This window comes from Clytia hemisphaerica, unplaced genomic scaffold, assembly GCF_902728285.1.
Source record: "Clytia hemisphaerica strain Z4C2 unplaced genomic scaffold, Clytia hemisphaerica genome assembly, whole genome shotgun sequence".
Classification (NCBI taxonomy): Eukaryota; Metazoa; Cnidaria; class Hydrozoa; order Leptothecata; family Clytiidae; genus Clytia; species Clytia hemisphaerica.
In genome coordinates, this window is record NW_027104356.1 from 372,969 (window position 1) to 399,287 (window position 26,319).

A 26,319-nucleotide genomic window follows, 5' to 3' on the forward strand; every position below is an offset into this window, starting at 1 on the left:
GTCTGTAATGCTAAAGCCACCAATTTCATTGAATCGTTTCAGCTTATGCAGATTTTGCATTATCCGTTCTTTTTCCTCTATACTTTTTAAGATCAACTTGATTGGACGCCAATGTAGCCCTTTTCTGTTTTGTCCAATGCGATGATGGTGGGACGGTTTGATATCTTGGACGCCAATGTTACCTAGTATACCTTCAATATCTATTCTGTCTTGTTCCTGTTGTTCCTCTTTGTTATCTACCTCTAATTCCACCATTCCATGTATAATAATATTTCGTTTTCTTGATTCGATGTCTCTGTCTTCATTCTTGTTTTCTTGTTGGTGTTCTCTCACTGCTGATTTGATATTATCCTTGTGTTTCTTAGTTATTTCAGCGTATGTTTTTTCTGATGATTTTTCTATGTAATTCGTCGTTAGCTTTATTTCTTCTTTTATAATCTGCTTGGTTTTTATTTCAAAGTCAGCCATCTTATTGGTTAAGATGTTTTCGATATCGTTCTTAAGGCTGCGGTTCTTGGCTAGCTGGTTGTTGAGCTTTTTAATGACGTCGTCCTTCTTCTCAATCTCCCTCTGCATCATATGATACGAGTTCTCACCTATTTTACTCATTAGAGATCGTGTTATCCGCACGCAATTCTGACATAGATATTGTTCGTTATAAGTGTTGGCAAAAATTTGCAGCTGATAAAGCGGTAATTGTGTGCACTCGTAGTGTACCATGCGGTGGCATTTTCGGCATTTTAGACGGTTTTGGTCATCGTCATCTGAGCAGGAGGTGAGAGTGCATGTTTGGTTTTGTTTAGCTTCTTCAAATGGTTGTTTTTCTTGCTTTTTGTCGGTTTTTTCGTTCATGTTTTTGATTTTGCTAAATTTCAACCATTTTTTCATCTTATCTCTACAAGAATTGAAGTATTATAGCTATTTTTAGCTACCCTGTCTCGTCCTCTTTTTCTTGAAATTGTGTGAAAGCTTGCCATGTTTCTTTAACCTCTTGTTTACCGGAAATGTGCACTTTTTGAAAAAAAATCATAATACTCTACCCAGTGGGTAACAGATAAAGAAATCATTTGCAGCGTGTGGCAAGCTTTCTCGAGATCTCAAATGCAGCACTCATCAAAAATCAACAATCATTAATTCTTTCATTTTAACGGAATAATCCATTAACTCATAATTTAGATGCATTTCTCAGCATTTTGGGCACTTTAAATTTCAATTTTTGCCTCCTCGGGTCAAACCCGTTCAATATAAAATACTTCCTGTGGTCCTCCCCTTGCAGAGCTCCCTTTGCAGACTGTCAACCAATTTAGTTTCAGCCTAAATCAAACGAGCTATTTATCTGAATGGCATAACATGACTAGCTTTGACCAATTTGTGAAAAAGAGAGCTTTTTAGCCAAATGAGATTTCCAGAAATGTAGAATTTTTCCTGTCGGCGCAAACCATGCTTGTGCCTTCTTTACCCGGGTGGTTTTGTTTCAATCGTTTTGCGTTTGTATAATTTAGTCTGGTTAAAGCGTTTAAAAGACATATTAATGAGAAATATGCTAAGGCTTCAGGGGTTTCGGCCCGTGAATGATTAGAAAACCTATTGCTTGGGATTGGGAGGGGTTCTCCGAATCTGTATCCGTAAGTTATCATGCCATGTCGTAAATAAAACACCTTATAGTACTCTTCTGCGGTCAGGTAAGCATGCAAAACTTGCTACACATTTTCTTTATAAGCAACTCCAATTTTCGGCTCAGGCCTGGGGCTGCTTAGCATTCTGGCTCAATTTCTGAAAAATTTGCTTTGACCGCCCCTGATATTATACCATATTTATGTTTATTGGATCAAGTGATATCGTTTGCCATAGCTAGATTATCTAAAAAGCTTTCACTTTACGAGATAGCGAAAAAACCCTGCTAATGTGAGACCTTGAGATTTAGCAACATGATTGCTTATAAAAAATGTGTACTAAAATGTATTTTACACAGTTTCACGGCCCGTCCTAGTAGAAAAAATCTCGAGGGCGTCTTCGCCTAATCTGAAAACTGGAGAAAGGGTTAAAAACGTGTAGTTTCATCTATTCTGAAATCAAGAGTCTTCGTATCCAAAATTTTCCGAGCATTGTTGTGCCTCTTAGTCACTTATAACTGTAGAATCTTCCAAATTCCACTGCATTTCACTTAAAATAACTCTGCAATCCTGAGTTTGAAGTTAGAAATCCTTTTAATTTTTTAACGAATTTTATTTACCGTAGATTCATAATATTTTGTACGACGTGTCAGGCATTCAAGCTTCCTTCCATCATCCTAACAAGAGATCTTTTGTGACGCCCTTTTCTGACGGTGCTTTTGGCTGAGGTAGATTTAGTTCTAATGACGTTCAAAAAGAGCTCTTTTAGCCAAACGAGAAGACAAAATTGGGAAAATTTTCTCCGTCGGCGCAATTACTTTATACATTAGCCTATTTCATAGGATTCGTGTATCTGATACATGCTCTTTTCTATTCAATTTACAGGGGGAAAATGCACAAATCTGTGCAGATTTCCCTTCAATAAAAACGTTGAGAAAAACTAAATTTTGTAATCATCCTAAATGACTTGGGAATTTAAGAACTGTTTTCTATTGTCGATGTTTTTATATTTCAATTCACAAAAGAGTGATTTACAATAAAAATTTGATTACTGTAGTGACGTAGAAAAAAATCATGTACTGAAAACACGAATCCTATGAAATAGGCTAATTCAGATATCCCTTTATTCCCTCGTTTTTTGCACAACAAATAAACACTCAAGTAAAAAGTAGCATTCAAAGCGTTCCCTATATACTTTTTTTGCCCACTAGCCCTTGAAAAACTGAGCTTTAAAGATTTAAAACCCTTGAATTGGCGATAGTTTACTCCAAGAAAAACTGAACTAGTGCACCACTACGCTCATGAGATTGACCATTCGTACTAAGAATAGAAAAATCTTAAGCTTGCTCTAAAAGACGTCGGTGTCGGTGTTTTCGGGAAATTGTATCGGTATTGCAGTGATTTAAGAAAAATTTGTCGGTATTTCGGTGTTGGCAACCCTCGTACGCCCCCCACCCCCGGGGGGGGGGGGCAGCTGGGCAAAAGGACCGACGGGTATGTGCGGGTCCTAAGGGTACCTTTTCCAATATGTTTAAAATGCACTGTAAGGGTAGAAATTTCAGAAAATTCTTGAAAAATCTAGATATTTTAGACCAAAAATGCTAGAATTTTGACCATTTTTTGCACGAAAGGGTTCGAAAATTTGGGGAAAATGCACTCTAAGGGTATGATTTTCACTGATTTTTGCTGCACTGTAAGGGTGCAATTTTAAAAGCCAATTTTTGGCCCGCACATACCGTCAGTCCGCAAACCCAGTGCCCCCCCGGGCCCCCACCCCCCTTTATATTGAAGTTATTCAACATGTCTTGTAAAATCAGAATTTTAAGATATTTCCAAAATTCCCAGAAACGAGAGGTAGGGGTTTGGGTGTATTTTAAGAGTTTGGAGACAAAACACATTGAATTTGCTGCCTATGATTATTTTCCCGCAGATTTTTTACGAAATCAGTGAGTTTGTTTTTCATTCCAAAGCTTTTTAAATGTGGAGCAAAATTGGTCAGAAAGAGGAATAGAAAAACATTTTCTGCTTATACCAGCATAATATAACAATAGCAAGGCACTGTCCTGATATGAAATATGTGTCTTATATGAAACGGGAACACTTATGTAAAACCAAAACCTTTAATGTTCGACTAATTATAATTTACAGTTACAGTGTAATTGAAAGCCAATTAATTTCAGATTGTCAAATTTTCTTTCGGATATACAATCAAGTAATCAAAATAAGCTATATGAATGAAGTGTAGCATCCACGATTCAAAATGATGGCTTCGTTTGGATGAGACACAATTTAATTGAAGAATTTAGTAGAACTTTTTTCGCAGGTTTTTTAAATGAATGATGGTTAAATTTGACAGGTGGAAAGCTTTGATACCTATTGCATTTTTTCTATATGTTATTTTGTGGTGTTTTCTACATTTAGAAGAAGGTAATAATAGAATAATCAGTGGTTAAAACAAAGTTTTCCCTCTAGCACGTAAAATAAATTTTACACAGAAAATAGCAAACAGTTTTTGAAACTTTGGTGATTTATGAGGAATTTGGAATAGCCTCTTTATATACTTCGAAATCCAAATATACTTTTGGTCACATTTCCAAACCACCTGAGATAATCAAGATGAACAATTCATGATATTCATGACGTGATGTTTTCTACGGAAAGATCCCGGTTTTTGCCAGCAGTGGCAGATTTTATAAAACTTTTTCCTAGTTTAAATTTGCCACTAGTGGCTAAAACCGGGGTATTTCCGTAGAAAACATACACGTTTTTTTTATAAGAAAAAACTATATAAGAACATAAGGCTTCGAGGCCCAAAAATTTAAGAACATTCTAAGAACATACTAAGGCTTTGGAGACTTAAAAACATGCAATTTCTTAAGTAATTACATCAAAATGCTCAAAAAATGCTGAAAATAAGAACAATTTTAAGAACATTTTTAGGCTTCAAATCCAAAAAAATAAGAACATCCGAAGGCTTCGAAAATTTTTGACGTTCTTATAAAAAAAACAACGTGTAATGTCATGAATATCATGAATTCCCTAGAATTTTGTTCTTTCTCAGCTTCATAGGAAATTTAGTATAAAATGGTTAAACTTTTCTCCTTTTCACTTTTAGGCTCGAAGGTGACTTCAAAATATGAAGATGACTTGGACAGCATTGAACAGCCTGGTGAAGATGTCATTAAGCATGAAAACGCCCTGTGGGGCGGGAGTGAAATTTTACACCCAAAGCACATAAGAAGTAGTGGCGGACACAAACGCCTCAAAGCAGCGGTTGTTGTTTTCTTACCGAAAAATATAAATTTTGTAAACCAATTCGTGACTATGTTATACGGGTCATGGCGTTACGTGTATGAGAATAATTTCGACTCTGAAATGAATCTTGTAGACTTGGTTGTTTTTGCACATCAGACTGTGTTAGATGCATTGCCTGGAGATTGTAAAATTTTTTACACATCAAGTGGTGTCCCTAAGGACACGAACCAGTGTGCGTGTTGGAAAATTGAGCAGAAAAACGAGACACCTTCAGCGTATAAGAATTTAAACTCTTACGTGATGTTTTTACGTTCGGATATTAACGTTATTTTACAAAGATACACGTACGCTTTACGTACCGATATGGACGTGTTTTTGACACCAAAATTTTTTAAATACAGACCAACATTGAGAGTGGTGACAGGTATTGGGCAATATTGTCATGAATTCAATAGAGGTCGTTTAAAGGCGATTGCTAAACAACATGGTCTGAAACATCGTGGGATTCACTGTATTGGATCTAGCTGGTATGGCTACATGAAGGATATCACAAAATTGTCAATAGCCGCATACAACATGTCATTATATCTATATGACTACGAGTTCAAAGATGGATTACCCGGGCTGGAAAACATCAATTTCCGTATCAGTCCCAACGGAAAATGGCCGGAATGGTACAAACTGACATCAACGATGTATGGATCTGAAATTGTACTAAATGATGGTGTACCAAATTTCTCAATGCAGAATATGCAACGATTCGATGTATCTACTTGTAACCCTTGGAAAATATCTGAACATTATCAGCTACATGCTTACCATACTGAATGTGAGTTCAACAAAAAGAGATTTCTAAACCAACTGACAGAATTGGCCATAGGAACATCAACGAATCGTTTATCTCTGGAACACAAGTTAAGAATCTATGAGAGGAAGGTTGTTAAAGATATTGAAAGTTTAAACACCACTGAATATTCGACTTTTATTGCATGGAGAAGTGCTGCAAAATACTTGGAATTCAGACTTAAAATATGATTTTATGATTGATTTGTAAGCAAATTCTTTCATGGAATTTAGAAAATATAACGGTGTGGTCTCCTTCAAACCATCGTTTCAAAAAACTTTCTTTGTTTAAGCTCTTGCTCTAATGTAAATTTTTTCAAAATACCAATCGAATTATTTTAGACGTTTCTTAAAAAATTACTCAGGCCCGGCAGAAGCAGAGAGACTGGAGCCCTTCAGCCTCCCCAACTTTGAGCAAATGAGTTTTTTTTTTCAATTCCCAGCGAATTTTATTTCATAGAGTAGGGGTAAATTTGCTCTTTTCGTTGAGGTCACTCTATTTTTTTAGTCAAAGCACTTGTTATTTGGAAAGCTGAGGGGTAGGGGAATCAAAATAACTAGTAGGTTCCAATTTTTTTTCGGACACTTTGGTGTGATTTTCAGACAAATATGACGGTCTCAGGCAAAGATCCTAGAATCATAGGCTTGAGAAAATAGAGACCTGTTGTATATTTTTGGAAAGCTCTCAAAAATTTAAGATTAGAGATATATTGCAAGTATAGGTAATTTCTGTACCTAACTCAAGATATTAACCCTTGAAAATAGTGTTTTTAGCCAGAAACTAGACTGGACACAAATAATGATACGGGATTTAGTTTGTATAAACGACTGGAAGAATCCGGTGTTCCAGCCTTATAGATACCGGGCCTAGCTACGCAGAAACTTGCGTAGCGAGAAAACAATTTATCAAGCAACAACAAACTCTCAAAATAAAATCAACTCAAATGAAACGTTTTTAACACACAAATCCACACACATTTTATTTTCAAGAATTTTTTTTGAGCGGGAAAACATTTTAATTGCAATATTGACACTTTTTTTTTGTTTGGAGTTAGTGCACAAAGGTTTCTAGACGACTAAAATTTACTTTTTTGCTTTATTTCTAATATGTCTGAATTAGTCGTCTAGCTTGCTAGACTAGCCAGAAACAGCTGTTGTGTCCAGTTTTTGCGCTTTTTGAAGCTCAACGAGCTTTTTGAGCCTTCAGTCACTTTTACAATTCTTCAAGCTCTTATGAGAAATCAAATTCCGCCTTTTCATTTACTGAACTTTGTTCCCAATATTTATAATCTACAGAAATAGTGATATCTCTTTGACCAGTTGAGGTATATCTTTCAAATTCCAAACTTGTCTTTGCAATGAACCAATGCAACGGCATGTAAAAGTATGTAAACATACGTGAACAGTAATCTCGGTCAATAAAGCATTTAGTACCGAGCTAATTACGCAAATTCTGCAACTAATTAATCTTGTCATAGACTTCACATAACTTTCGTACCCGAGGGGTGCTAGGTTTGCGAGGTGACGGGAGCATCTCCAAAAATCAAAAAACGACCCTTAGAGAGTGAGGAAAAGTTGGTGTTTTTGGAACCCTTAGAGAAACTTTTCCCAAATTTTTGTCGATTTTCACTCGACCCTTTCAGAGAGGAAATTTCGCTCCATTTGCTTTTTAATGGTTTTTGTACCCCTTTGAGAGACTTTCCGAGTGTGTGAAAAAGGGACCCTTATTGTCCACACATACCCGGCACCAATTTTGGATAACTATATTCCCCCCTCAGGGTACCTAAGGCACTCCCCAATGGTCTCATGAGGTTCCGCGCAGCATTCGTACCAATTCAGATTTTTTTTACGAAATTCTGCGCGTATCTTACTATCTTTAAGACCTTGCCTCGTTTCATAATGCACCTCTGCCATGTTGCAAAAGTTTGTAACGTTAGAAAAAGCAGAGTGGTGTAGCCGCTCTATAAACTTTTGTCACCAAATCTAAGAGCTGCTCTAATTCAAAGGGAATTCATCAAACACTTCCAAATTTGGAATGGATAAGCAAGGTATGTATGAGAATCTTCTTTAAGGAAAATTAACTCCCCTGCATGACGCGGGAAAAAGATATGTAGGAAAAAACTGAGACATTGCCGAAGTAAAAATCTGCGTATCCTAATACTAGTAAAAATCTACAATAGGGCGACCCTTCGTACTAGTTATCGCATGACTTCGAGTGCAATACGAGAAATATTTTACGAGTACCGAGATTTTTCCGTAATATTTTTCCGAGCCTTTAGGCGAGGAAAAATATCGGTAAAATCTCGGAACGAGTAAAATATTTGAGTATTGCACGAGAAATCATGTGATAACTAATTTATTGTCGACCCAAAAAAATGTTTTCTCAAGAATCATTGTCGAAAGGCTTGTTTATAGAAAAACCTATACATTTTTTTGTCCAAAACAGTCACGTTCCTAAGGGTTTTCTCAGAGGGAGGCAAGTTTCGAATGTTTTTATTTTGATTTTTCAAATTTTCGAATGTTTTGATTTGATAACAAAAGAACCTTCACTCAAACAAAGAGAAAAAAAAGTCTTTTTTTCAAACAAAATCTTTTTTTTTTTGAATGACGATTCAAAATGTTGCAAAACAAAAGGATGAGACAAAAGAAAAAGTAGACATAATTTATGCTCATTGTTTCAATATCTTGTAAACATACTATTTGTCAAAAATAAATTCCAATACGTGTCAAAACATTTAGTACCAAAACAGACTTCGACGAGTCAAGACGTGGAAAAGTAAACCAAAATGTTAATTTTCTTGAGAAGAATCTGAGTCTGAATAAATAATGTATCTGCGTTTTTTTTGGTCGTGGTGGTGAACAAGGAGCTTTGGATGGTGTCTGTGCCTGTGATTGATTATAAAAATTGACTGTGCAGTTACTAAAATTAAAAGCTGAGGTGCGTGGACACAAAACTTGTTGATGCTGATCAAAAAAACTGAAAGTAGGATTTTGGACACTGTGGTTATTTGCAGGTACGACCCAATTTTGATGTGGATTTGATCGCGAGGAACAGGGAACGTTATCGATGGCATGAGAAATTCTTCGTTGTTCAACCTCGTCCGGTGGATCATGCGGTAAAATCTCGGAACGAGTAAAATATTTGAGTATTGCACGAGAAATCATGTGATAACTAATTTATTGTCGACCCAAAAAAATGTTTTCTCAAGAATCATTGTCGAAAGGCTTGTTTATAGAAAAACCTATACATTTTTTTGTCCAAAACAGTCACGTTCCTAAGGGTTTTCTCAGAGGGAGGCAAGTTTCGAATGTTTTTATTTTGATTTTTCAAATTTTCGAATGTTTTGATTTGATAACAAAAGAACCTTCACTCAAACAAAGAGAAAAAAAAGTCTTTTTTTCAAACAAAATCTTTTTTTTTTTTGAATGACGATTCAAAATGTTGCAAAACAAAAGGATGAGACAAAAGAAAAAGTAGACATAATTTATGCTCATTGTTTCAATATCTTGTAAACATACTATTTGTCAAAAATAAATTCCAATACGTGTCAAAACATTTAGTACCAAAACAGACTTCGACGAGTCAAGACGTGGAAAAGTAAACCAAAATGTTAATTTTCTTGAGAAGAATCTGAGTCTGAATAAATAATGTATCTGCGTTTTTTTGGTCGTGGTGGTGAACAAGGAGCTTTGGATGGTGTCTGTGCCTGTGATTGATTATAAAAATTGACTGTGCAGTTACTAAAATTAAAAGCTGAGGTGCGTGGACACAAAACTTGTTGATGCTGATCAAAAAAACTGAAAGTAGGATTTTGGACACTGTGGTTATTTGCAGGTACGACCCAATTTTGATGTGGATTTGATCGCGAGGAACAGGGAACGTTATCGATGGCATGAGAAATTCTTCGTTGTTCAACCTCGTCCCCACTATCATAAGGATCCAGCCCTGCTTCACTCTTATGTCCAGTGACTGTGATAATTTCCGAACGTGGAATGGAGTTTGCTTTCATTCGTTTGATTCCAGTCTTCCTCACCGTATGATTTGATAGTTTCTTTGTTGTTGTTGTAGAAAGAGTAGAACTCTCTACCATACGCTTCATAATCGTATCAATCGTGTTTTGGCCCATTTTTTGGTTTTTGAACCAGACATTCGTGGTTGTTTTATGGTTGATGGACAGATACAATGGACCTGAGTGTCGAAGTGAAAGAGGACGTTTCGAAAGATACGTTTTGTAAATCATCAAAGGACAACGAGACGAACCGTTAGCAAACATTTTTGGCTGAGCTACACGATGAACTTCACGAAGACCATTTTGCCTGGTTTTGGAGAAACTTTCCGAAAAGGTGAGGAACTCATTTCCATCTTCGTCCAATTTCCAAGTAAAATCTTCAACTTTCATAATGTGGTGTTCTTGACGACCTCTGAGCCCAAAATGCATTGAAAACTGCCACCAAATTGTATTGATCAACGAAGAAGGGCTTTCAGTTCCAAGCTGACCACATTCCCAAAGAATTTCTTCCTCTGCTTTTGTTAAACTGGCAGCCTTGTTTGGTCTTTTCCCCATTCCTTGTTCCCTAAGGAGTCGAGCTTTTCCTTTAAGAACAGCCCTGGAACTAGAGAATTCAATGTCATTTATTATAGAATACTGATAGCGTTTCTCCCTCAGATAGCGATCGATTCCAGATTGTAAGCTTGCAAGTGAACCAGGCTCGTAATCCTTTCCATTCTGCTTCTTGATTTCAGCGAAGAACCGTTGCAACAACGAGTCGAGATCGACAGGATTTAAAAGTTCAATGTCCTTTGTTTGGTTCCGTTCGTTAGCCCAAGCATCGTATGTTCTCTTCGACAAACTGGTTGCTTTAGTCGTATTTTGATTTTTCGATTTGTCAATAAATTGCTGGATATTATCATTGTTGCAGCTATCAAAACGATTCATTTTGTTTGTTTTTTCTCAAAAGATCTCCGAACAGCCAAAAAAAATTTTCTCGCTTTGTTTTTGTTTTGATCTTATTTTCGAACGTTTTTGTTTTGGTTTTAGTTGCCCGCGTACCCAGTCCCCCAAAAGTCGACGCGGTCATATTTTCACAGTGTGCAAATATCAAATATCGCAATTATTTCGATGCTCTTAGCCAATCAAAATGCTTATATTTTTTTGGGTCGGCAATAAAGCTGAATATTAGGACAAAAGAGGGAACTTTCAAAAACATTTTTCCAAAAATCAATAATAAGCGGGTAGTCTGAATCGCAGACCTCTACAAAACCTTAGGTAGTATAGGTCTGCTTAATGATCTACCAACCGCTTTCTGGTTCGTTTTTTTTTTTAATTCGGTGCATTTTACAGAATCTTGGCGAGTTAATAATTTGGTTGAAATTGATGTGCACGCAAAAACGATCGTTTCGAACGTTTTCAATAAAATGTTTACATTCAAATTCGAATCCCAGACCAGAAAAACAAAACAGAAAGAAACGTAAAAAACAATCTGATGCGCGGATTTTGTACAGTCTGTAGATTATTTTTGACTTTCGCTTTTATAAGATATCTGGTCTGTAAATTTATCTTTTCCTTCAGCTCTTCGGTCGAAGCTCAAAAATGCAAATATGAACAAAAAAGTGAAAGAAAAAACCAAAAACACTCCAATTTCTTCAAAAGAATTGAAGCCAAGTACATGAAAAAGATAAACACAAAGGTCACACAGTATTAAAAAGTGAAATGCCAAAGCTGAAGAAAAGTTCTTTGGTTTGTTTTAATATTATCAAGGGGACAATAACACTCCCTTTTGTAGAATCATAAAGAAGTAATGTCAGAAATATTCAATATAACCCTCAAAATGTACTGTATATATACATAACTGAAATACCTTGAAATAATCTATAACATATCTGTAGAACTGATAAAACAATTATCTGGAGCCAAAGTGATCAACAAATCCAGTGTGGTTAAAAACTATACTCTCATACAAGTCCAAATTCAAGCATCAAAATCTAGTTTTATGAAGCAAAATTTTGTTGGTGCACACAGAAGATACATCAGGGCACTTAAATTCAATAAATCTAATTTCTCATCTTTTACAAAATCTCCATATTAAACAAGAAAGGAGGAAGAAAAAAAAGCAAACTTCCTTCCGCCTACTTCTTTTTCGAAATCCAAATATATTTTCCAATCTATGATTTGGTGCCTCACAGAAAATTTAAACATTACGTAATGTTACATTTGTAGACACTCGCCAGCTAAAAATGTCTTTAGCCGTATATCGGCTAAAGGCGGCAAATCTCTGGACAAAGTAAATATCGCTTATTAAGCATCCTCTATATAAGGAGCACGAATCCGTTAGTGGATGCCAGCAGCCTGATAAGCGGGGGATTGGAATAAGAATGTCCTGGGTGGAAAATTTTCGAAAATTTTCGAAAAATTAATTAGCGGGGGGGACGGCTATTAGGTACGCGAGAGTAAGAGCATATAAATAATTTTTCGGCGGTAAATTCAATTCAAAGTCATGCAGTAAAGCTCAAATTGCAACAGTGTCTACTTCTAGCACCCCTGTCTCACAGCCCCGGTAGAATTTTTTACTCAGTGGGGATAAAAATTCCTATCGAAATCCCGATGGGGTTAAAATTCAATTGTTCCAAGGTTAAACTTAAAAAATGATGGTTTTGGAGAGCAATTTTTAAGTATATAATTCCGAATGGGGATGAAATCAAAGTCAATTTCCCAGTGGGGCTGAAATTCCAGGGTATTTTCCCACCGGGGACGAAATCTTTGCCAAATTCTTCCAGTGGGGCTGGGGTGTACTTTAAAACCGAATTGTTACTGTTTCACTAGTCATACCTTAGAAAAAATGCAACTTTTAAAAGTGATTTTAATTGTAGTAAGTGAGGAGATGAGCACTAAATTCGAATTTCTTACGGAAAATATTTTAAAGCAGAACTGCCTCATAGTCCATCCTGTATACACCAGTTTAGGGAGTGGTCAGAAAGTAACTACTAGGGGGGGTGGAGGATTCTAGGGGGGGGGGGGTTCCAAAATTTTTTCGAGGGTTTAGGGGGGGGTTTCAATTTTTTTTTGAGGGTTTAGGGGGGGGTTCCAAATCTTTTGGGCAACTCGAGAGAAAATGTAGGAAGTCTAATTTCATAGTTTTACGTTTCAAGATTTCAAAAATTTTTCGGCCTGACGGCCGACAACTCTGAATTTCTTTTATTGGATATATGTACACGTCATACTAACATTATTTGGGCATCATCGGTCGCCTTGCCCTTTTGGTTTGTAGCATTGAGCTAGGTGAGGGAAGTAGATTAGTGGCTCTCACAGCTCATCAGAGTGGTTTGAAAAAGTACTTTTTAGAAAGAAATTTGTCAAAACAAAGTGTCTTTTAGCTAAAATGGTGGTGAAAAACATCGAAATTTTCTCCCGTCGGCGCAAACCATGGTTGTGCCTCCTTAGTCTCTACTAATATCTTATAAATTACACAGTGCCGTAGCAACTGGGGGGGGCAAGGGGGGCTATGCCCCCCCAATAATTTTTTCAAAAATGGTTATTTTGCAAAATGCAAAGTTTTTCTTTTTTAATTTGTCATAATTGTCTTTATGTGCATGTTTTGAGTGTATCTTTAAGCAATCTAGAGCTCAAATTTTCAAAATTTCCCCCCTCGGGCCAAACCATGGTTGGCCCTCGAGGTGTCACTAAACTTCAGCCCCCCCAATATCAAAATGCTTCCTACGGCACTGAATTACATACACAGAGCTTTGACAGACCCTGGGAAACCTGAAAAATATAGGTTTATAGGAAAATTTCAAACTCAGAGAATTCAGAATAGCTTGTATTTTAGGGTCTCGAGTACCTGATCTTCAAAATTTTCTCCCTTCGGGGCCAACCATGGTGGCCCCTCAGGATATTTCGAGTAATTGAGATGCCTCCGTTATGTACACCAACTTAAATGGCAATTTCTGCATTTTAAAAAGATTAACGTATAACTTTTTTATATGTCCTACCTTTTTAGAATTTAAAAATAGAAAAATGAAAAATGAAAATGAAAAAATTAAATGAAGAAGAAAACGAAGAGTTTGTCGAAGAAGAGTATTTCCCACCTTTCAAAGCCCTAACCTCGGTAAAAATCAAACATTTTTTCAAAAGCAGTTTAAACATGTCAAAGAAGCGAAAACATAAGGTTTTATCTTCAAATATAACTTATCTAAAAGAGTATACGTTATTTTTCAAATGTAGCATTAGCCTATTACAATCAAATAACTCCGGAGGCTTTCCCGGCACGCTATAGTATAAAACAAATCTAGGTTGCCCTATTTTATTTTTTTTTATATATAAATAAATCAATTAGTCATATAGAAAATTTTCAAAATTATTGACGAATATTTGTCAATGCCTCAGTGACACCGACATCATAAATCGCCGAAGAAAAGTTCTGTGTGGTTCTACTACCACGAAAACACGTATGTATTGCTCTAATGAGCATAAAGTTCAGTTTGCGAAAAAACCACGAAACAGTCTCTGAATATCGTGATCGTTCTTTGTTTGAAATCATATCTGAGAGTCTCTTAATAAATTTTAGACATTCTCGACCAGTTCCACCGGTTGCTGCAAATACGAGGGGAGTGAATGAGCCGTGCTCAATTTGAAGAACTCGTTCGTTGTACTCTCGTTTTTTATCATTTTCATTTACGACGTAACTTCGCGTCGGATCTTGAGTGGCGTACCTCTTCGCTAATGGGTTGAAAACCCTTACATCAAAAAATGCTTTCTGGCCGGTCACCCAAAATCCTCTTGCTGATACATCGAGTCTGGCTTCACGAGATGTGTTGGTAGATTTCGGTAGAGTTTCAGTACCTACTAACGGCTGTAGGGTAGGTTCTTTCTGGACATCTCGGCAAACCTTTGATAGCTGGTTTGCTATGAAGTCGCGGATCTCGTTGTGCCTCATTGATACGAAACCCCCTTTTTTGCACGTCATGGCATGTTCGAGCGAGAACGGAGCTCCACATTCGCAATGGGAAGGTGTACGTTGTAATGCCCACCCGTAACGGATTCGGATTAAGTCAACGAAACATTGCTTGTTGAGAGTGTATCCTTCGTTTTGAACAGGCAAAGTCGTGAGCCATGCTGAGGCTCCGTGTTGTCGATTGAGCTCCATCAGCTGGACTTGATTTCTTTGGAGGGTCGTTGTGAGGTGAAGAACGATGTTGCTATTTCGTTCCCTCTTTTCTTTCTTGATTTCGTTTTTCTTTGTAGGCAGTCGAGGATCAAGTTTATACGCATATTCTTGGCTTATGATTGTCTCGGATAGATTGGATGTGATGAGTTTAGAGTTCTTATATTCATGCTGACACAGTTCACTGAAGATTGGAATTGCAAGACCCCCATCTCTCGCTGGCAACGATAGCAGTAATCTCTCTTCCTCGTTGACTGAAATGCCACCAGTGATTGCTGGAATGAATTTTGTTATGATTATGTTGTCCAGCGGAACCATGTTATCAGATATGTCTGGTATTGTTCTCATCAAGAATGTAAGCTTGCTCTTGAATCCACTTACAAAACAGGCGTACGCACATTGTGGTTCTATGAGAGCTATTTTCGAAAGTATAAGGAGCTCATCACATAGAGTTTTGATCTTTTCGTCAACGTATGTATCTCGGAATGAATTTGGCCCGAGAGCAGCACCAAGGTGACGTTTGCCTTCTGTAGTAATGTTGATGTTGGTATCACGAAATTCGACTTCAGCTTTCGAACGTTGACCTGGTTTGACGATCAGCCAAGATTTCTTTTCTTCGGGATAGTATCCGAACAATGGACCGAGTCTGCACAGATTATTCCACCAACATCTGATACCACTGATCTTGCCTGCAGCAGAAAAATCGTCAGCGTAGGCTTCAGCTTTCGTTTGATCCAGATGGCTCTCTGACGTTGCATTTATCACCATCAGTAGCAGAGGTATCGTGGCGATTGCATAAACTGCCATGGCGATCGGGTCTCCTTGAGTCGTACCTTCTTGTGAGAGCAGCTCGAAGCCTCCAATAACAAAAAGACGAGCTGGGTTTGAATAGCAGTTCGAAACAAATCCTGAGACTTCCGGACAGACGACTTTGATGTTGTGTAGGAAGGCTTTTCGGTTTACTGCATTGAATGCGTTGCTTGCGTCAATTAGCAGGACGGCTTCAGTCTCCTCGTCGTCATAAATTGATTTCATGGCATGGATGGCAGCCTCACAGCCACCTTCCTGTCCGGCACAAACTTGGAGAGACGTGACTGATTTAGTGATATGATCGCGAGTGGTAGCGACAACAGCTTTACCGACAATTCTTCGGAGGATTTCTCCAACACCGATCGGCCTGAGTCCTGGGTTTTTGTTTAGTGGTATCAGGCGACTTGCTAGGAGTGCATCGATGTTTTTACATTCTTCAGTGCATAACTTTTTCAAATATAACTTATTCCGTAGATAAGATTTTTTTCGGTACCAAAAACCAACTAACAAACTGCTCAACAAACCAACTTCATGAAAATTTAAGCTTGAAAATGCAATGCATTTCAATCGATAAAAACACATTTTCCAGATTGTTTAAGATTTCATCTTCCTCGGACCAAATGTTCCAGCACCTCAGCAGACACCAAAAAGCGAATATCACTTGCAAATATTGCGTTTGGGAAGCTAAAGCAGAACATCTGATCGAGGATAAATGTTTCTATCGCTCTGAAAATTCCATTGAACAAAGCGTTCGTTTTCCCAATCGCCTTTTACGGTGCGGAAACTTGGTGTCTGACAAAACTAGATGAACACAAGCTGTCAGTTTTTGAAAACAACTACATCCGCGCCATACTGGGAGCTAGACTTCAGGATCGTGTAGAAGAGCCAAACTTCAAACATAGATTGCCCAAATCATTAAAAATGATATGTAATGATGTTTGTTCTGGTTTGTTCATGTTGCAAAGGTACCAGATAAAAGCTTTGTAAAGAAATGTTTGCCGAAAAGTGAGTTCCAAACTACAAGGCATGGCAGACCAGCGAAATAGGGAAGACACAACACAACAAAACAGTACTAACGAGTTGGCATGAGAAGGTCAGCAAGTGGGCAAAGCCTCGACCTCTGGTGTGCAGATAATACAAGTAAATCAATAATATACCTACTCTCTGGAAATTTTTTGAAAAAAGAGGTTAATACAGAAGAATTACCTTCGGGTATCTAATGAGCGTCCACCCCCGCTGGTTAATTTTTCGATAATTCTCCACCCAGGACATTCATTGCGACACCCCACTCTCTTATTAAGTTTTGAGATTTTTTCCAACCCCCTGCTGCTTATTCCAAACCCCCCCCCCCCCGGCTATTAACCCGAGAGTAGGGCAAGGATTTATTATGCACTGGATATACAAATACCTGATTTTTGCTGATTTCTGCTCATGTTCTAGCTATGTCCGCAGTAATGATATTATTATTCACTCTCCTTCCCTGATTAAAGATTTTTCGAAAGATATTGATTGCGTTTTTTATCGAAAATCACTCATCCAATTCTCAAAAGAGACTTAAAATTTTCCTGTGAGAGTCACATTCTTCTATTTAATTGCCAATTATATGTTGTTATGACGTTTCAAGATGCCAAAAATGTGCTGTGTATAAAAAATTGAATCTTGACAGCGGAAATTTTCAAACATCAACCATAAAAAAGCCACCTTGCCACCACGTGTCTCCAAAAGATTTTCATACCACAGTGACACCAAGACACTAAAGTCTAATGTCTATTACTTTTAGCTCTTGCGGTAACAGTTTTGCAAAGATCTGTGCTGTGTATAAAAAATTTTTCTTGAACGTTATTGCATAAGTAGAAAAAAAGGTCAATTTTTACGATCGCAAATTTAAACGCTAAAAATCGCGAATTTTTCAACCAAAAATACATTCAAATATAGCGCTTTTGATTCTCTAAAACAAGCAAAAAAAATTTCCATAATTATGTTTGACTATCAAAAGTTACAGGCATTCTTGTTTCCACTGCCAATTATATCTGGACAGACTTTAGTTTGATTCAGTCACTTGGATAAATCTGATGGCTAAGTTGTGACTGAATAACTAGCTTAGGGACAGTAAACTCGGTAGCTTATCAACTGACAACAACGACAATTCAAATTTCGCAGCGAGGGATAACGTAAACTCACATAATTTGCATAATTATTCGTCGTTGACTTAATTCCGTCTTACAGTTTATGCGCTCCTTTTGTAAAATATAAAATGAAATTCTATTGTAAAGTGTGCCGATGGAGATGGAGAGTGAAGGAAAAATTTGTTTATTTTTTTCAAAAAGTTATGTTCGTGTTTTATGGAACAGTCAACAAGAGACAAATTCGTTTCTTGAGTGATAATTGTATGATTTTTACAAAGCTCATCTTAAAAATAACCTTCAACAAAATAAATAAAAATTACTTTAGACTAGCAGGCTAAAATACCGTATACAAAACAATGTAATCAATCCCCCCCAAAAAAAACCATTTTCTTGAGTCTTGAATTCGTATAGCTGTCACTGAAAATAAGCACCGACAGTTTTATGTTCTTCGAAAACGAAAGATGTCATTGTCTATAAAATCGAGCACAAAGTCTCAAATTCATAAAACAATAAGAAACCACAACCAGTCAAAAACCAAGAACTGTCTATCATCTATCCATTACAGTATAATACAATATCATGTCATGCAATCCAATCAGAATACAGAAATACAGCATAGGATCTGTACATGTACTCTCTCTTATATATTGCCACATACACGTTTTTTTTTTTATAAGAACGTCAAAAATTTTCGAAGCCTTCGGATGTTCTTAGTTTTTTGGATTTGAAGCCTAAAAATGTTCTTAAAATGTTCTTATTTTCAGCTTTTTTTGAGCATTTTGATGTAATTTCTTAAGAAAATGCATGCTTTTAAGTCTCCAAAGCCTTAGAATGTTCTTAGAATGTTCTTAAATTTTTGGGCCTTGAAGCCTTATGTTCTTATATAGTTTGTTCTTATAAAAAAAAAACGTGTACGATAGTCAAAGTTCAATCACAAATCTTTACTTTATTTTTTGCCATTCTGGAAACAAGCATCTTTTGCTATCTTTACGACGAATAGCATTCTTTTTTCTTCATCAGTTCAATTCTTCCCAAAAACAAGAGAAGCACTATCAGGTCGGGATCAGGTCTTGAAAACTATTTCTGATACAGTATTCCAAATATATCTCTCGGCTCTCTCATGGTAATAGTCTCACATCATAATATATTCGAAGAAACATCTTGCATTCTAACCTCTTCTACTCGTTTTCTGATAAAATAATTATAAACTTCTATCGCTCACGAAAACTCCCGATTTTTTACCACGTGACCCACTCTGACCAATCAGAAGCTCGCCGAATCCTGCGTTCATATTATGAACGCGCCCTTTCCCTAAGCCAGTATTCCAAGGCAAACTTAAAATCCGTAAATATAAAAAATGTAATAAATATAATAAAAACACTATATTGCCATAAGCCGTGTGTCCTAGCCTTGTGAATACGGGCTTAGTTAACTAGGCTAAAATGTATGCGGCTCGGTATTCTAACCTTACTTTCAAAGTTTTTTCCCTGCAAAGGTACGAAAAAAAAAACGCTAGAGAACTTTTTTAAAATGAGATTAATAAAAAAAATTAAAAATCAGATACCTTCAAGCCGCCATGACAGTTGTCCTTTGCGGACAAAACTAGTAGTAGAGGCCACTACTAGTATGTCGCAACATAGTATAAGAAAGCCGCGGCTGGAATGATAACATTTGAATTTCTACTGTTCTATCTCTGTCGTATTTGATGACTATTTGTTGATCAAGAAATAAGTAGTGTAGCATCTTTGGCTGCGTTTAGACCAGCCTGGCATTTATAATTGCTTGCAGTATTCTTTTGAATTCTATTGTTCCGCGCAATTGTTCGGTTTGTCAAATGCCTAATGATGCCAGCGTGTTGGCATTTCGTTGGCATTTGAAATGCCATTTTGAGCAAAGGAATCCCTTTTTCTGGCATTTCAAATCAAACAAAGGAACCAAAACAAAGAGAAAAAATGAAATTTTTGTTTTTTTAAAGTATTTGCACGTTTTTTATTCAGTTCTTTCTATAGATTGTAAAATTTGCAAGATTTGCCATAGCCTAGCCCTACGGCAAAAAGTTTCAGTCTTAATGACTGCAGTTTTTGAGAGATTCCATGCTTTTCATTGTTTGATCTGTCAAAGTTGAACTTGAGGGAATCACCTTTTCAGTAATGACTCTAAAAAGACGATTCCTTAAATGCCATGACAGAAAATACAATGGAAAAGCTATTAAAATCGACTCACTCATGAGCAAATGCCAAATTACAAATGCCAGTTGGTCTAAACGCAGCCTTTAATGGTAAACTTTATTAGTTTGTAGTTAATACTTACTTCGCAGTGCGTTTTAGACATTAATGATATGCCCTTGATAATACACTTGCATTATAATATCATTGTGCAGGAAAGATCAACAATAAGAAATTTAAACAAGCACAAAATGGCTGGGCTGAAAGAACTAAAAAATTAATAAGGTGCCTCGAAATGCCTTCACAATATTTCAGTGAAATCTTTCTAGAAATCAATGAAATAGTACATCAAGAAAATTCTGTGAAAATTTCAAGCCAGCACCTTCAAAATTTATCATTCAAACTGACAGGAAAGTTGTTATCTTGAATGTAGTTCTTATAATTTTAATTTTGGCGGAAAACTATCGTTTCCACAAAATACCCCTAAAATATGTCCAAAATCAGTTAAAGTGTTTCATTGTGTACAGATTCAAAGATATCTAGAAATAAAAAATCTTCTTGTGAAGGAAAATAAGAGAAAAATTTCAAAAACTATCTACCAATAATAGACTGACAATCTTGATGTTCTTATAAAGCTCGGAGACAGAGATGGAACAGCAATTAACTGAGAAGACAATGCGGTACATGTTCCAGCCGCGGCTTTCTTATACTATGGTCGCAATAAAGCTTCCCGTGTGCAGCAGCTTGTGCAAAGGGGTTTTTTTGATTGATTACATGTTTGTTTTTTATAAGCATTGCACTTATAAGCATATCTAGGCTCAGATATGGAGAAAAATTAAGCATATGTCAAGCATTGCTTGAGCCTACAAAAAATATTTATTTCCTGATTTTGGCTTTTTTTGGCTGGAATTTCACGGATTCTCAGTATTTCCCTAAATTTATGCTTTAGATTTAAGCATCCCCTCAAGCATTTTTCAGCCTTATTAAGCTTTCGACCTAAGCATCTCTGAGCCTGTTTTCGGATTTTTGTATGCTTATAAAAAAAAACATGTATTGTTCCTTGAATGTAGAAGCTTAAAATTTGAGAGGTGGGGCCGGGTGTGACCACCTGCTGTCATGGAAACTGACGTCATTGGTTACAATGGCAACCAAAATAAAAAATCGTCAAAATTTAAAAATTCTTTTTCATTCGAAAGAACATGAAAAACTGATAAAGAAAAAGATCACAACCTATAGGGGCCGTCCACATAGTATGTACGCATTAATGGGGGGAGGAGGTCTTCTCAAAAGCGTAATCAAAAGAATTACTAAAACAGCTTAAAATTTGCTCGAAAATTTGCTAATATTACCAGTTTTAACTACCCAGGTAGTAAAGTTTTTTCAACATTTAACACATAGATACCACCCATTTTAGTATTTAACTACCCTGGGTAGTAATTTTTTTTTCGAATTTTCGTCACACCACCACCGTAGTAAACGTCATTATGTCTGAGATTTTACTACCGACCCTCCCCTGTTATGGGGGGTAGTGAAAAATCTATAAAATTTGCATTGTTTGGGGGGCAAAACTACTCTGTGTAGGGGAGAAGGGAGGTTAGATCTGTTGTCCGGGCGATCAATAGTCACAATGTCCGGGGGGGGGGGAATTTCCTCCCATATCCAAGAGAACAATCTATGTTTTTTCAGCCATCCGTACCCTGTACTGATGAAGACTTTATCGCAACCTAGACTTTATCAGTCATCCGCAAAAATGATTCTTCCTTCTTATATTTTTATCGGAGAAGATTCGCCAAAGTTAACTTTACGAAGGAAAAGAATCAAATATTTTTGGTTTTTTTATGATGAGCGAATCAGTCAGTTGAAAGAATAAATTAGTTTGGGAAACGCAGAATAAAAATGTCCGAAAAAGAAAGGCAGTTTGTAAATTTTAACCCTTGAGTCACGGGGGAGGGGTCGGTACTAAAATTTCAGACATCATGACTTTTAGTGACGTGGTGGTATTACAAAAAAGGCCTTAAAGCATTTTGGTACCATCGTGGTTTATGCCGCTGACATCTTGGAAAGACAAGAGGACAGCACGGAAAGACGAGCTGACATTGGGAAAGACCATGGACATCAGGGAAAGACCGACAGTTTCACATGGCTTACAACCCGTGGAGCTGTATCTACTTGTAACGACGACTATAGTGAACGACAGCCCCGTGATTGACCGAGAGGGGGGAGTAGAGAATCAATCAGACATGATACAAATCGGAAACGGACTTGAAATGGACTCAGGACAACCCAAACGGACATCGGAACAAATGAATAACAGCTTTGAATGTGATGTATGCCGGAGGACCTTTGCCAGCACCAGAGGGCTCAGGATCCATCAAGGGAAAGTATGTAAGAAGAAGTCGACGTAGTGTAGATCGATTGATCGTCAAACACGTAGTAAAACATCCCAGGAATCAAACCACAGTGGATTGTTAGATGCTACTGCTGATGCTTCTTCAGTCACCGAAGTACCTATGGAGCCGTTGGTGAAATAGCAAAAGACTCTCTGGCCTGCAGCAAATGATAAAACCAGTTACCAGAAATTAGAGGACTTGGTTTCTAAGAGGATGTACAAGAAGAAAGGATCAACATCGGAGAAAATAAAAGCTCTGTCGCAATGCATTTACGAAACAGGAATAGAATCATTCGTTGCGTCAGAGAAGACAAAACTTGCAGAGCCAAAGGTGTTCGTTAGCAGACGGGAGCGGAGAATGAAAGAGCTTCGTAACAGTTCGTAATGAAAAGAAAGATTTAAGGAAAAGGTGGAGAGAAGCTCTGCCAGACGAGAAAGACGGACTAAAGGTACTCTATGAGGACTTGAAGCTGAAGTGCCGCCAAATCCAACGCAATATTAGGCGCACTGAAAGAAGGAAAGAAAGCCAGCAAGCTCGTAAATCTTTCTTAAAGAACCCTTACAAGTATGCTAAGAAGTTGTCCACGGAAGCCAGAAGTGGCACACTAACGTGCAGCAAAGAAGAGCTCGACAAACACATAAATGAAGTTTACAGCGATCCCAAACGGCAGGACGAGTTACCTAATGTAGATGGACTGAAATACCCGGCAGCACCAGGCGTTGGCTTCCAATTGAATGACTTTAACAACAAGGAAGTAGATCAGTTTGTTAAGAAAGCGAGAGCCAAGAGCGCCCCAGGAGGTAATGGTGTCTCCTACAAAGTTTACAAATATTGTGATCGACTCCACCAAAGGCTCTTCCTGTTACTGAGGGAGCTTTAGCGCGAGGGCAACTTGGTGGATGACTGGTGCCAAGCCGAGGGGATTTACCTACCTAAAGAGGCTGAGTCAAAGACGATCGGGCAGTTTAGACCAATCTCAATTTTGGATGTTGAAGGGAAGATTTTCATGGGGATAATTGCAAAGAGAGCGGTGAGCTTCCTGCAAAGCAATGGATATATAGATGAAAGCATCCAGAAAGCAGGGGTCCCTGGTATTCCTGGCTGTATCGAGCACGCTTTCGCCATCTGGGACACCATTCAGGAAGCAAAGAAAGACAAAACGGACCTAAACGTTGTATGGCTTGACTTAGCCAACGCATATGGATCTGTACCTCATGCTGTTCTTTTGAAAGCAATGGACTTCTTCTATATACTTGTGAAAGTGAAGAATTTGATGAAGTGCTACTATGATAAATTCAAGATGAGATTTACCACCCAGTCATTTACAACCGAGTGGCACCGGTTGGAGGTTGGGATTGCTGCTGGATGTACAATTTCTGTGATCTGGTTTATAGCTGTGATGGAAATGATACTCAGATCGGCAGATTGCACTGAAGAGACAGCCAAGGTCCAAGCACCAAAAAAGCGTTTATGGACGACGTGACCCTTCTAACTCGTGAACATGATAAGGTGCAAAAGGTCCTTGACAAACTGGATGAACTAATAACATGGTCCAAAATGAAGTTTAAAGCCAAAAAATCACGCAGCCTCACTTTCTCTAAAGGACGTCAAGTGCAGCGGAAATTCCAAATATCAGGAGAAGTGATGCCCACTATAAAAAAGCAACCAGTAAAAAGTTTAGGTCGCTGGTACGAAGGAAACCTTAATGACAAAGGAAGAGGTGTACAGATCCAAAGCCAGCTGGAGGACGGTCTTAAAGCTATTGACGAGACTAAACTACCGGGGAAGTACAAAATTTGGTGTCTTCAGTTCGGACTTTATCCCAGAGTTGCGTGGCCACTCATGATGTATGAAACAGCAGTAAGCAGGGTAGACATAATGGAACAGAAATCTAATGTCAAGATTAGAAGGTGGATAGGTCTCCCACGAATGACTAATACTTCTGCTCTTTACCGGAAGAAAGGATCGCTGCAGTTACCCTTAACAGCCATATCAGAAATCTACAAAGCTGGCAAGGTGCGTACGGTGATGATGCTGCGAGAGTCAGCAGACACTGAGATCCGAAGTAATCCACCAGCTGTACACACAGCACGGAAATGGAATGCAGAAGACGAAACTAACCAACTCATCTCGTCATTACAACATAAGGACATTGTTGGATCGACACAATCGGACATGAAAGGTCTTGGAGTTAACGCCTTCAAGCCCTTTGCTTCAATGAACAGAAAAGAAAGACGTGCTGCTGTCTGCAACCAAATTAAAGATGTGGAAGCAGAAAAAAGAGAACTACATATTATTCAATGTGCACCGCAAGGTCAGATGACCAAGTGGGAGGAGAATGTTGTTGAACGGAGAATCAGCTGGAACGAAATCTGGAATTGGAGCACGTCACGTCTAAGCTTCCTTGTTCGTTCGACTTATGATGTGTTATCATCCCCAGCAAACCTTGTCAGATGGAAAGTGGCAACTGATGACACATGTCGATGCGGAAAAACTGGAACAATGAAACATATTCTGTCAAACTGTGTTCTAGCCCTCAACCGTTACACCTGGAGGCACAACGAGGTACTCAAAATCTTGTTTGATGTGACCGCAAAGCAGCTTGATGCAATAAACAATGGCAAAAGACCTCAAAAGACCAAAATCGGTGGTTCAATCAAATTTGTGCGACCAGGGCAAAAAGACTTCATTAGACCTGCCAAGAAAATGATTGATGACAAAAGATGGACAGGGACCTGGAATATCTCAGCAGATTTACCAGGGCAGCAGAGTTCCTTCGTTATCCCGACTACGAAAAAACCTGACATCGTTGTTTGGTGCACAGAAAGGAAGGTTGTGTTCCTAGTTGAATTGACCGTTCCCCACGAGGACAATATCAATGCTGCTCAAGTAAAGATGATCGGTACGAAGAGCTCCTAGAGAAGTGCGAAGATGCAGGTTGGGACGCAACTCATCACTCAGTAGAAGTTGGCTGCAGAGGTTTCGTTGGCAATAGATTGAAGAAGTGGCTCATCAACATCGGCCTCCCCAAACGCACAATCAACAAGTCGATAAAGGAATTAGAAGAGGTAACTGAGAAAGCAAGTCACTGGATTTGGTTGAAGAGAAATGACGAGTTTTGGCAAGAGGGATAAAGAAGAATGACAGTTAAGTAGGCAACCGATTGCCTTGTGCAAGTTGGACCTACATGACTGTTTGTGTCGTCACCAACAAATCAACCAGCCACAACCAGTTGGATTGGGACTCACTTCAGTGAGGGGGGCCGGTGCGTTATGGATACCGTCGAGAGGAAGGCCCCGAAACGGAACGCATTCTCTCCTGATGACCCATGAAGACTGGATCCGGTATGCGGAGCAATGTGGCTGGCAATCATAAAACTCGTTAAATTAGTCAATTTGTAAGTGATTTTCTAATTGATTGCATAAATTTAATACCCCTTTTTTACGTGTTTTTTACACTTTCCGAAAAGTGAATTTTGACTTTAAAAGCTCATAAGTAGAGAACAAATTGGTCAAATTTAAAAAGTGATAGCTCAAATTTTAAGTTAGGATATCTGCTTTCTAAATATCAAAACTCCAAGCACTTTGGGACATTTGTTCGGCCTCAAGACGTCGAGAAACGTCTGAACTTTTTCGTGGGTCACCCGGTATTATGGAATGAAAAATGTTTTCGAAGTTGGATGCTTTGTTTTTGTAAAGAACCATGGATAACTGGATAGAAAAGAAATAGCAAGCTGTAAATTACATCATTGCAATAACTAAAGTAGAGCAGAGCAAAAGTGTCTCGACTGTTTCTGAGTCTTTATCTAGAATAGAGAGAAATAGATCAGGTTCATTGACAGCTTAAATAAGTTGGCACTTTGTTAAAAGTCCAAAGACCGCCATTCTTTGAACCGAATTCCAAAATAAGCCTCATTTAGGTGGTCACTATGCTAAAATGTCAAAAAAAATTAGTACAT

General features: G+C 37.8%; 4 protein-coding genes across 4 annotated transcripts; 2 read left to right on the plus strand and 2 right to left on the minus strand.

Annotated features, from left to right (window-relative positions):
• The first annotated feature begins 3,828 nt into the window (after positions 1-3,828).
• Positions 3,829-5,973, plus strand: LOC136818175 (uncharacterized). The gene is made up of 2 exons (XM_067074534.1): positions 3,829-4,040; positions 4,729-5,973. The coding sequence occupies exons 1-2, from the start codon at positions 3,950-3,952 to the stop codon at positions 5,901-5,903; spliced, it is 1,266 nt and encodes a 421-aa protein (XP_066930635.1). The 5' UTR covers positions 3,829-3,949; the 3' UTR covers positions 5,904-5,973.
• A 3,349-nt stretch (positions 5,974-9,322) lies between these two features.
• LOC136818292 (uncharacterized protein KIAA1958-like) lies at positions 9,323-10,648 on the minus strand. The gene has a single exon (XM_067074673.1). The coding sequence runs from the start codon at positions 10,646-10,648 to the stop codon at positions 9,323-9,325; it is 1,326 nt and encodes a 441-aa protein (XP_066930774.1).
• A 3,415-nt stretch (positions 10,649-14,063) lies between these two features.
• On the minus strand, positions 14,064-15,905 carry LOC136818293 (uncharacterized). Its single transcript, XM_067074674.1, has one exon. It carries the CDS (start codon positions 15,903-15,905, stop codon positions 14,064-14,066), a length of 1,842 nt encoding a protein of 613 aa, XP_066930775.1.
• Positions 15,906-23,918: 8,013 nt separating this feature from the next.
• LOC136818294 (uncharacterized) lies at positions 23,919-25,280 on the plus strand. Its single transcript, XM_067074676.1, has one exon. It carries the CDS (start codon positions 23,919-23,921, stop codon positions 25,278-25,280), a length of 1,362 nt encoding a protein of 453 aa, XP_066930777.1.
• The last annotated feature ends 1,039 nt before the right edge of the window (positions 25,281-26,319 follow it).

Excerpts from the sequence above, each read along its gene's own strand:
- LOC136818293 (XM_067074674.1), bottom strand. The coding sequence starts at position 15,905 with ATGAAATCAATTTATGACGACGAGGAGACTGAAGCCGTCCTGCTAATT.
- LOC136818292 (XM_067074673.1), bottom strand. The coding sequence starts at position 10,648 with ATGAATCGTTTTGATAGCTGCAACAATGATAATATCCAGCAATTTATT.
- LOC136818175 (XM_067074534.1), top strand. The coding sequence starts at position 3,950 with ATGATGGTTAAATTTGACAGGTGGAAAGCTTTGATACCTATTGCATTT. Across the intron at positions 4,041-4,728 it reads TTTTCTACATTTAGAAGAAG|GCTCGAAGGTGACTTCAAAA; the intron begins GTAATAATAGAA and ends TTTCACTTTTAG.
- LOC136818294 (XM_067074676.1), top strand. The coding sequence starts at position 23,919 with ATGAAGTTTAAAGCCAAAAAATCACGCAGCCTCACTTTCTCTAAAGGA.